The 12,389-nt window shown below is 45.0% G+C and overlaps 1 protein-coding gene across 1 annotated transcript in view; it reads right to left on the reverse strand.

Annotated features, from left to right (window-relative positions):
- Positions 1 to 4,333: 4,333 nt before the first annotated feature.
- LOC311102067 (intraflagellar transport protein 80 homolog) overlaps positions 4,334 to 12,389 on the reverse strand; it is a 57,036-nt gene continuing 48,980 nt past the window's right edge. Inside the window, exons 14-17 of the mRNA XM_084143287.1 lie at positions 7,048 to 7,137; positions 6,632 to 6,804; positions 6,292 to 6,415; positions 4,334 to 4,651 (exon numbers count right to left, since the gene is read on the reverse strand). Of these exons, the coding sequence (XP_083999413.1) occupies positions 4,541 to 4,651; positions 6,292 to 6,415; positions 6,632 to 6,804; positions 7,048 to 7,137 (498 nt within the window). The 3' untranslated portion in view covers positions 4,334 to 4,540. The remainder of the gene's footprint in view (positions 4,652 to 6,291; positions 6,416 to 6,631; positions 6,805 to 7,047; positions 7,138 to 12,389) is intronic.

Genomic DNA, 12,389 nt, shown 5'->3' on the forward strand with positions numbered 1-12,389 from the left:
TTTTTTCTTTCATCATATCCCAATTCTCCCTGAGACACCTCAGAGAGTGGGGTCACAGGCAGGGTATGGGAGACTCGCCTAGTGCAGTGCAGTTTTCAGTGGCCTAGTGGGGGATTCAAAAGTAATAGAATAGAGACACCATGGAATGAATACAAATACTCTCTCCAACACATCTACATAGGCTATGCATCACATTTTGTTACATCAGCAAGTTATTTTACCCAATGTATCAGAGAGCTCAGCTCACACATACTGCAGCATGAACACATCTCCTCCCTCCCTCCTCTCTGAGAGAGATGATGATGATGCCCCTAAATACTGATCCAAGGTCGAGTTACCATGTAGTGATCAGTGAGCAGAGACCAGCTCTGATAGTTTATCTTTGATGTAGTGACCATAGTTGAATGACAAAACTTTCACCATCATCAGCATTAGAGCACTTTAAAGCAGACATGCCCTGCATGGAAACAGGCAGGAAGATGACTGATAGACAATACAGACAGTCATAAAGACAGAAGTATAGAATAGACAGCAGTAAATAAAGAGCTAGGCTGGCAGACGAAAGCTGGAGCTGCAGACTGAGATAGCCGATCCACAGTAGGCTGGGCTGAGAACATTTATCATTAGTCTTTCTGTGGAACAGTGGGCCGTTGAGATGCGCCAACCCTCCAAGAACCCAATCACTTGAGCTAACTGGTTTATCTGAAGTGCATAAGAGTGAATAAGCAATGAGAAACTAAAGGATAATCGTTAGGAGTTTGGTTTTCAGGAGTGATGTCAGCACATCACTTGTACTGTAGGTTAAATACTGTATGCGCTTCAGCCAGGCTTCCTAGTCTCAATAATACAATCATCTTCAACAGTGATTCTGACCATGACCGTTATGGATCACCATAATGGGAAAGCTAGTCTGTCTGACTGTAGTTTAATCCTATACCGTTGAGCCAGGACTGGCCTGTTGTGTTGGACACTGATGGATTTCCTTCACAGAGGAAATTGTTGGATAAGAGGAGTTTACAAAAAAAAGCATTAAATCCACTGATGGATGAATGGAGGGAATGACAAGGTGCAGACACATTACACATAACGTTTTAGTGACAGAATACAGATATGGTATTACTGGAATTTGTGATTTAACAGTATAGCTCACATTTTTACATATTTGGCTCTGAGGCTCTCTCTCTCTCTCACTCTCTCTGCAGTGGAGGCAGCCTCTACAAGTCCTCTGCACTCAGGCTGTGGGTTCAGGGGTATAGGGCACGCTCCAATCCTCTAGAATTTCCAGCATTAATGTTTAATCAGATGGAGTAAAACTCTGATATTCTGCACTTTGAGGAATCCTTCATTGGAGATCTGAATACAATGAGACAGGCTGCTGAGATGACTTGCTACCACCATATTGAACTTAGTGGCACCAGAGCCCGTGGAGTATTGGTTAGATTACATTGCTCTGGCTTGAGGTAAAATTATTTTAGTTGTGTTCACAATCATGACAAGACACCTCATAAGTATTAAGATGTTTCGGATGTTTTGGAAATCCAGACCCAGGCCATTTCTATGGGGTGTGTAACAGCCCAACCTGAGTGTGAGAAAAATAGACAATATACGGTAATTCTGTGTCTCTAACAATAGATGATGCAGGCGGAGCAATTATTCAATGCCTTAGTGGGCAAAACAGCAGGGAAACCAAGGCCAGATCAATGTGCATTATGCTCCTCATAAATTGTACATTATGCCCCGTCAGTGTCTGAGCTTTAGTAGTAGGAGCATGGTTTGGATATGGAGTTTTCATTTCAGTGTGTGTGACTGGGTGTGTGTGTTTTTTAGGTCTGTATGTATTTGTTGAAGTGTCTGAGTGTGTGTGTGTTTTACCTGTGTGCTGTGTGTCTGATCATACTTCTGTAAGAGTTCAGGGAACACGTGCGTTGAGTTGTGTGCATTCTGTTGGTAATGCATGTGAAACCTGACTCCTGGCTGATACAGAGTGCTGCTCCTCTTGGGTCAGAGATGACTGGAGAGCTTCCACACTACCACTGACATCATAGCTACCCACCCTACTCTCTCTAACTTTACTCTAGACAAGAACGGCCTGACTGCAGTTAGCTGGGGAAGGATGGAGGGAGTTCATTCTAGCCTGCACTTAGGACAATACCTGAGTGACCAGGGATTTATAGCATGGAAAAACATAGCATGGGCCATGTGTAGCTCAGTTGGTAGAGCATGGCGCTTGCAACGCCAGGGTTGTGGGTTCGTTTCCCATGAGGGGCCAGTATGAAAATGCATGCACTCACTAACTGTAAGTCGCTCTGGATAAGAGCGTCTGCTAAATGACTAAAATGTAAATGTAAAAAACAGAGCGAGAACAAGAGGACATGAAGAGCATGGGGTGTGAGAGAGGCTGAACTTAATGATTCAGTCTTGCTCTGTAATAGTGTAGGACACGCAACCCTAGACTGCTCCTCTACTACGCCCATTAGCCATCATCCTATATGCATCAGGAATACTGGGAGCGCCAGGGTTCAGACCAGAGTGACAGGAATCCATCTTGCTGCTCCTGGCCTCCCTGCTGGGGCTGTGTTTGAGTGTGTGTTGGGGTTGTGTGTGTGTTGGGGTTGAGTGTGTGTTGCGAGTGGAGATAGATAGTGTGTAATGGCACAATGATGGTCTGGATCTCTGTCAGGGGAGGAAGCTGCATGGCAAGTAGTTTCACACCACCACAGAGAATACGCGTTAAAGCCTTAATACAGTGGGGAGAACAAGTATTTGATACACTGCCGATTTTGCAGGTTTTCCTACTTACAAAGCATGTAGAGGTCTGTAATTTTTATCATAGGTACACTTCAACTGTGAGAGACGGAATCTAAAACAAAAATAAAAAAAATCACATTGTATGATTTTTAAGTAATTAATTTGCATTTTATTGCATGACATAAGTATTTGATACATCAGAAAAGCAGAACTTAATATTTGGTACAGAAACCTTTGTTTGCAATTACAGAGATCATACGTTTCCTGTAGGTCTTGACCAGGTTTGCGCACACACTGCAGCAGGGATTTTGGCCCACTCCTCCATACAGACCTTCTCCAGATCCTTCAGCTTTCGGGGCTGTCGCTGGGCAATACGGACTTTCAGCTCCCTCCAAAGATGTTCTATTGGGTTCAGGTCTGGAGACTGGCTAGGCCACTCCAGGACCTTGAGATGCTTCTTACGGAGCCACTCCTTAGTTGACCTGGCTGTGTGTTTCGGGTCGTTGTCATGCTGGAAGACCCAGCCACGACCCATCTTCAATGCTCTTACTGAGGGAAGGAGGTTGTTGGCCAAGATCTCGCGATACATGGCCCCATCCATCCTCCCCTCAATACGGTGCAGTCGTCCTGTCCCCTTTGCAGAAAAGCATCCCCAAAGAATGATGTTTCCACCTCCATGCTTCACGGTTGGGATGGTGTTCTTGGGGTTGTACTCATCCTTCTTCTTCCTCCAAACACGGCGAGTGGAGTTTAGACCAAAAAGCTCTATTTTTGTCTCATCAGACCACATGTGTTACAAATGGTTTTCTTTGAGACTGTGGTCCCAGCTCTCTTCAGGTCATTGACCAGGTCCTGCCGTGTAGTTCTGGGCTGATCCCTCACCTTCCTCATGATCATTGATGCCCCACGAGGTGAGATCTTGCATGGAGCCCCAGACCGAGGGTGATTGACCGTCATCTTGAACTTCTTCCATTTTCTAATAATTGCGCCAACAGTTGTTGCCTTCTCACCAAGCTGCTTGCCTATTGTCCTGTAGCCCATCCCAGCCTTGTGCAGGTCTACAATTTTATCCCTGATGTCCTCTGGTCTTGGCCATTGTGGAGAGGTTGGAGTCTGTTTGATTGAGTGTGTGGACAGGTGTCTTTTATACAGGTAACGAGTTCAAACAGGTGCAGTTAATACAGGTAATGAGTGGAGAACAGGAGGGCTTCTTAAAGAAAAACTAACAGGTCTGTGAGAGCCGGAATTCTTACTGGTTGGTAGGTGATGAAATACTTATGTCATGCAATAAAATGCAAATGAATTACTTAAAAATCATACAATAGTGATTTTCTGGATTTTTGTTTTAGATTCCGTCTCTCACAGTTGAAGTGTACCTATGATAAAAATTACAGACCTCTACATGCTTTGTAAGTAGGAAAACCTGCAAAATCGGCAGTGTATCAAATACTTGTTCTCCCCACTGTACTTAATATAAATACACACTAAACATCTATGATTACTAGTTAAAACACGCTGGGCTGGGGCTGACTGCATTGAATGGAAATAGCAGTTGAGGAGATAGAAATAAGTCAGGAGAGTTGATCAATCTGATAAATATGTATTTATTAAACGTCTACATATGTACATTCTCAGAGAATAAGGCATTTAAGTTAGTTGTAAAAAAAAAAGTATCTATTTATATAAAAAATACAAAACACAAAAATAACACTAACCATGTTTGATAAATGACCATTTGAAAAGATGATGTACATTTGGTCCCTGGATGAGGTCAGAGGTGTAGGGTCAAGGGTCAGCGTCGGGAGGCCAGGCTGCTCCTGACAGAGGTGGTGGCAGCCTTCTCTCTCTCCTTAACCAGCTCCATCTCTACCTTCGCCTGGATCTTCTCCCAGTCCACCTCCACCTGATGGAGAGAGAGAGGGGGAGAGAGAAATTAGAGGAGTGGGTCAGTCTAATGGGGCATAGTATGATAGAAATGGCACATTGCCTCTTGTAGCAATACTGTCTGGTTTCGAAGAGAAGAAGTCTTTACTACTACAGTTGGTCAGTGGTCACTGCCTTCGGAAAGTGTTCAGACCCCTTGATTTTTTCCACATTTTGTTAAGTTACAGCCTTATTCTAAAATGGATTAAATAAAACATTTTCCTCAGCAATCTACACATAATATCCCATATGACAAAGCGATAACAGGGTTTTAGATTTTTTGTAAATGTATTACAAATAAACTGAAATACCTTATTTACATAAGTATTCAGACCCTTTGCTATGAGACTCGAAATTGAGCTCAGCTGCATCCTGTTTCCATTTATCATCCTTGAGATGTTGCTACAACTTGATTGGAGTCCACCTGTGGTAAATTCAATTGATTGGACATGATTTGGAAAGGCAAACACCTGTCTATATAAGGTCCCACAGTTGACAGTACATGTCAGAGCAAAAACCAAGCCATGAGGTCGAAGGAATTGTCCGTAGAGCTCCGAGACAGGATTGTGTTGAGGCACAAACATTTCTGCAGCATTGAAGGTCCCCAAGAACACAGTGGCCTCCATCATTCTTAAATGGAAAAAGTTTGGAACTACCAAGACTCTTCCTAGAGCTGGCCGCCCAGCCAAACTGAGCAATCAGGGGAGAAGGTTCTTTGTCAGGGAGGTGACCAAGAACACAATGGTCACTCTGACAGAGCTCTAGAGTTCCTCTGTGAAGATGGGAGAACCTTCCAGAAGGACAACCATCTCTGCAGCACTCCACCAATCACGCCTTTATGGTAGAGTGGCCAGACGGAAGCCACTCCTCAGTAAAATCCACATGACAGCCCGCTTGGAGTTTGCCAAAAGATACCAAAGACTCTCAGACCATGAGAAACAAGATTCTCTGGTCTGATGAAACCAAGATTGAACTCTTTGGCCTGAATGCCAAGTGTCACGTCTGGAGGAAACCTGGCACCATCCCTATGGTGAAGCATGGTGGTGGCAGCATCATGCTGTGGGGATGTTTTTCAGCAACAGGGACTAGGTGACTAGTCAGGATCGAGGGAAAGATGAACGGAGCAAAGTACAGAGAGAGCCTTGATGAAAACCTGCTCCAGTGCGCTCAGGACCTCAGACTGGGGTGAAGGTTCACCTTCCAACAGGACAACGACCCTAAGCACACAGCCAAGACAACGCAGGAGTGACTTCGGGACAAGTCTCTGAATGTCCTTGAGTGGCCCAGCCAGAGCCCGGACTTGAACCCGATCGAACATCTCTGGAGAGACCTGAAAATAGCTGTGCAGCAACGCTCCCCATCCAACCTGACAGAGCTTGAGAGGATCTGCTGAGAAGAATGGGAGAAACTCCCCAAATATAGGTGTGCCAAGCTTGTAGCGTCATACCGAAGAAGACTTGAGGCTGTAATTGCTGCCAAAGGTGCTTCAACAAAGGACTGAGTAACAATTTTATACATTTTAGAATAAGGCTGTAATGTAACAAAATGTGGAAAAAGTCAAGGAGTCTGAATACTTTCCGAACGCACTGTATGACAGTCAAAAGCAATGACATATCCTACCCCTTCAGCGTACTGCATGAACCTCTTGTTGGTCTCTTTCTTGCTAAAGTCCTGCAGGAACTTGAGTCTGTAGGCCAGCACTGTGTCCACATGGGTCTTATGTTTTACTGCCAGCTCCAACGCCCTGAGGACACATGAAGCGTTCAGTCTCATTCACAGACGCATATGTATGTATACATAGACAGACAGAGAAAGAAATGTCAGACAGACAGACATTCAGAGTCACAGACAGACATTCAGAGACAGACAGACATTCAGTCACACATTCAGAGACAGACAGTCATTCAGACATTCAGAGACAGACAGACAGACATTTAGAGACAACCAGACACACCCACACCTGTCCCAGTTGTAGAGGTTGATGTGGACCTGTATGGCTTGGTAGACCAGGCCAGCCTGTAGCAGAGTGACCTCAGCCTCCTGGACATGACCACTGAACAGTAACATGTGGGCCACTGAAGATTCCTTAGACGGCAGATCCTTGATAGAGTTAATATACTGCACCTTATCCACCTGGAGAGAGCGAGAGAGGGGAGAGAAATATAGGAAAACAGAATGACATTTACATTTACATTTTAGTCATTTAGGAGACGCTCTTATCCAGAGCGACTTAGTGAGTGCATACATTTTCATACTGGCCCCCCGTGGGAAACAAACCCACAACCCTGGCGTTGCAAGCGCCATGCTCTACCAACTGAGCTACAGTGGAGGAGAAAAGGAAAGAGTGAGATTTTAGTGTTTGATGGATGGTCTTACCTCTCCAATGGCAGCGTAGGCCACCTCTGCTGTCGTCAACTCCCTATTGGCCATTGCCATGCCAGCGAGACACGCCCACAGCGACTGGTCCTATAGGAACGGCGACAGACATTAGGCAAATAGGAAATGAAATTCGCCATACACACATTGTCTTAGCATAAATAAACAGGCGCACACACACACACACACACAGGATAGGGAGCAGGCATGAGTGCCAGGGGACAGGGAGCAGGGGTATGAGGGTATATGGGGGATGGAACTGCTGCTCAGCCTGACAGGCTGGTGGTGGCGCCGGGGCGTAGCGCGTGGCCCAGCCCTGACCACAGGCCCTGCACAGGGGGGCTAGTTTAGCCCTGCTCCCCTGGGTCATTAAAGGGACAGGGCACAGAGAGAGGAGGGCTGTGTGTGTTATTAGAGGAACGGGAGGGCCATTACACTGGTGTCTCTACAGGGGCACTCTTCCCACTCCCAGTCTGCTCATCCTCACAATACAGGCCTCGTTAGTGTCACTCTGCAGGGCACAGTATACACAAAGATCATACATCTCTCTCTCACACACACACACACACACACCCTGTAATCTGACTTCCGTGTGTGAGTCTGATATCATACTCATGCAGGACACACAGACGTACTTGGACAAACATGCAGACGTAATGTTACTCCCATTCACTCTTACAGTCACACTCAAACTATGCCACTCAACAGTATCGTTGAAAGCAAAGCCCAGAACAAAATCCTCATCTCATCTGAATCCTTCATTAAGACAAACAACATTGGCCATAAAACCGTGAAGACAACAACAACAAAATCATCCTTTGCTAAAGCCACTAAATGCTGGTCAGAGAGTCAGAGAGAGATGGGCCAGTTTCCTCCAATCAGAGGAGAGATGTGGTCCATTGTGGTGTTGGCTCACTGTTAGAGCCTGCCTGGAGATTTAGTCACACTGCTGGGCTGCCCATGTTTGTGTGACTGTGTACAGTATGGTTGTTTGTGTACAGGCCTATCAGCATGTGTGTGTGTTTAAGCATGTGTGCATGCTCTTTACGCGTGTGTGCTTGTGTCTGTTAACAACAATTCAGTGCCATGAAAGTATCCACAAGGGGCTAATCCTCCATACCTGGCTAACAGGACTTCCCCACAACACTCCTCCCACTCCGGGAAAAACCACACCACACGGCCACGAAAGACCAAACCCTTACCAGAAATAGGAGGAAGAAGGAGGGGTGACTATTAAAAGTGGTGACGCTCCTTCTTCCATACAGTGCCTTCAGGAAGTATTCACACCCCTTGACTTTTTCCACATTTTGTTTTGTTACAACCTGAATTTAAAATTGATTTAATTGAGATTTTGTGTCACTGGCCCACACACAATACCCCATAATGTCAAAGTGGAATTATGTTTTTAGACATTTTTAAGAATTAAAAAAAAAAATTAAAAGCTGAAATGTCTTGACCCAATTAGTATTCAACCCCTTTGTTATGGTAAGCCTAAATAAGTACAAGAGTAAAAATGTGCTTAAAAGTCACATAATAAGTTGCATGGACTGTGTGCAATAATAGTTTTTAACATGATTTCTGAATTACTACCTCGTCTTTGTACCCCACACATACAATTATCTGTAAGGTCCCTCAGTCAAGCAGTGAATTTCAAACACAGATTCAACCACAAAGACCAAGGATGTTTTTCCAATGCCTCGCAAAGAAGGGCACCTATTGGGTAAAAATAAACAAAAGCAGACATTGAATATCCATTTGAGCATGGTGAAGGTATTCATTACACTTTGGATGATGTATCAATATACCCAGCCACTACAAAAGACACAGGTGTCCTTCCTAACTCAGTTGCCGGAGAGGAAGGACACCGCTCAGGGATTTCACCATGAGGCCAATGGTGACTTTAAAACAGTTACAGAGTTGAATGGTTGTGATAGGAGAAAACTGAGGATGGATCAACAACATTGTAAACTCAGCAAAAAAAGAAACGTCCTCTCACTGTCAACTTCGTTTATTTTCAGCAAACTTAACGTGTAAATATTTGTATGAACATAACAAGATTCAACAACTGAGACATAAACTGAACAAGTTCCACAGACATGTGACTAACAGAAATGGAATAATGTGTCCCTGAACAAAGGGGGGTCAAAATAAAAAGTAACAGTCAGTATCTGGTGTGGCCACCAGCTGCATTAAGTACTGCAGTACATCTCCTCCTCATGGACTGCACCAGATTTGCCAGTTCTTGCTGTGAGATGTTACCCCACTCTTCCACCAAGGCACCTGCAAGTTCCCAGACATTTCTGGGGGGAATGGCCCTAGCCCTCACAGGTCCCAGACGTGCTCAATGGGATTAAGATCAGGGCTCTTCGCTGGCCATGGCAGAACACTGACATTCCTGTCTTGCAGGAAATCACGCACAGAACGAGCAGTACGGCTGGTGGCATTGTCGTGCTGGCGGGTCATGTCAGGATGAGCCTGCAGGAAGGGTACCACATGAGGGAGGAGGACGTCTTCCCTGTAACGCACAGCGTTGAGATTGCCTGCAATGACAACAAGCTCAGTCCGATGATGCTGTGACCCACCGCCCCAGACCATGACGGACCCTGGTTCCTGGTGTAACTCGGGCAGTTGTTGTTGCCATCCTGTACCTGTCCCGCAGGTGTGATGTTCGGATGTACCGATCCTGTGCAGATGTTGTTACACGTGGTCTGCCACTGCGAGGACGATCAGCTGTCCGTCCTGTCTCCCTGTAGCGCTGTCTTAGGCGTCTCACAGTACGGACATTGCAATTTATTGCCTAAGGCACGTTCACTCAGATGAGCAGGGATCCTGGGCATCTTTCTTTTGGTGTTTTTCAGAGTCAGTAGAAAGGCCTCTTCAGTGTCCTAAGTTTTCATAACTGTGACCTTAATTGCCTACCGTCTGTAAGCTGTTAGTGTCTTAACGACCATTCCACAGGTGCATGTTCATTAATTGTTTATGGTTCATTGAACAAGCATTGGAAACAGTGTTTAAACCCTTTACAATGAAGATCTGTGAAGTTATTTTGATTTTTATGAATTATCTTTGAAAGACAGGGTCCTGAAAAAGGGACGTTTCTTTTTTTGTTGAGTTTACTTACTCCACATTACCAACCTAATTGACAGAGTGAAAAGAAGGAAGCCTGTACATAATAAAAATATGCCAAAACATGCATCCTGTTTGCAACAAGGTACTAAAGTAAAACTGCAAAAAATGTGGCAAAGAAATTAACTTACTGTTCTGAATACAAAGCATTGTTTGGGGCAAATTCAACACAACATCACTGAGTACCACTCCTCATATTTCTAAGCATGGTGGTGGCTGCATCATGTTATGGGTATGCTTGTCATCGGCAAGGACTAGAGAGTTTTTTAAGGATAAAAATAAACGCAATAGAGCTAAGCACAGGCAAAATCCTAGAGGAAAACCTGGTTCCGTCTGCTTTCCAACAGACACTGGGAGACAAATTCACCTTTCAGCAGGACAATAACCTAAAACCAGGGAAAATATACACTGGAGTTGCTTACCAAGAAAAACAATGTTCCTGTTAAGTGTTTTTACTTAAATCGGCTTGAAAATCTATGGCAAAACTTGAAAATGGCTGTCTAGCAATGATCAACAACCAACTTGACAGAACTTGAAGAATTTTAAAAAGAATAATTTTAAAATATTGTACAATCCAGGTGTGCAAAGCTCTTAGAGACGTACCCAGAAAGACTCACAGCTGTAATCGCAGCCAAAGATGATTCTAACATGTATTAACTCAGGGGTGTGAATATTTATGTAAATGAGATATTTATGCATTTCATTTTCAATAAATGTGCACACCAAAAAATACTTTGTCATTATGGGATATTGTGTGTAGATAGGTGAGAAAATAATTTAATCCATTTTGAATTCAGGATGTAACACAACAAAATGTGGAATAAGTCAAGGGGTATGAATACTTTCTGAAGGCATTGCATATACCCACTTCACCCCCCTCTCCCCTCCCCTGTCCCCTCTAGCCATCCTGCTCCAGGGTTGTGGTTATTGCATCATAACCCATGCAGCGCACACTGTGAAGGCTCTCACTGGGGTTTGGGTTCAGGGGTTGGCTGCGTGTGTGTGTGTGTGTGTTGGGGAGGTTAAATACGGTAAATGGTGTCACCCAGGCTAATTAGAAACTAATTAAAAGCTGCTGGTCGTGTCTCATTAAAGCTCCACTCCAGTGGCTCCGTCATGGACCCTTCACCATGCCAAGGCCCAGGGCTGCAGGACACGTCATTTACAAACACATACACCCTCCTACAGACAAACACACACCAACCAGAAAGTAAACACACATGGGCAGTGGGCACACACACACTCATGCACAGCACACACACAGACATCAACCCCAACCAACAAACACACACTGAAGGACTAAGTTTTCTTGAAGTATCCAGTCAATATCTTCATGTGTGTATATGGTCCATGCTGTACTGTCTATGGTGGAGTACCACAGGGCAGTTAGCAGATGAGGAGAGAAACCTGAACTAAAGGAAGGGATAGGAGGAAGAGGAGGAGGAGAAGGAACTAAAATGAGGACATGAGGAGAATGACAAAGACGAGGACAGGGGTAAAAGGGAACGTGGAAAGATGTAAATGAATGAGAGAGAGAGAGACTCACCTCTTCCTCAGAGGTCTAGCACACAGAGACTCAGTGAGGGGGTGTGAGACACCAACACAGGAGAGGAACATCATGGACAAAGACATAAAACAATCGGACAGACGAGACAACCAGACAGACATGAGTACAGTAATTTGACACACTGACACTGAGACAGGACATTGAGACACATGCACACCCCACTGCAAAAGAGTGACAGTGAGTTCCCACGCTGCCTGTTGTTCCCACGCTATAGTGGGGGGAACCCATAAGGTCTATCAGAACACTAGAACCCTGGAGGAATCCCATTCACTATTCCCTCAGGCCCTTGACCCCCCTATCACCAACCCCCCAGGACCCAGACCTGTGGCCCCACAGCCCGTGGCCCCTCTCGGGCTGAGTGTTTCCCCTGGGGCCCGGGCTCTGGTTATCTGGTCCCTCTGGCCCTGCTCTGCTCTGCTGCAACCCACAATGTGCTAGCAATTACAGGCCGCTAATTACACCATTTATCCTAAATAACTGGCTTTAAGAAAGGGGCTCAGAGCTCAGGGCACAGAGCAGCCCCCTCTCCTGGGTAGGGTAGAGGTAGGGCCAGGGAGACAGCAGGCCTGGTGTTACACATTACTTAACACTGGCATATTCTATTTATTTATTATTCTATTTTCAACATAATGTAAATAGTTTTTTAAGA

Source organism: Coregonus lavaretus, assembly GCF_964263955.1.
Source record: "Coregonus lavaretus genome assembly, chromosome: 26".
Classification (NCBI taxonomy): domain Eukaryota; kingdom Metazoa; phylum Chordata; class Actinopteri; order Salmoniformes; family Salmonidae; genus Coregonus; species Coregonus lavaretus.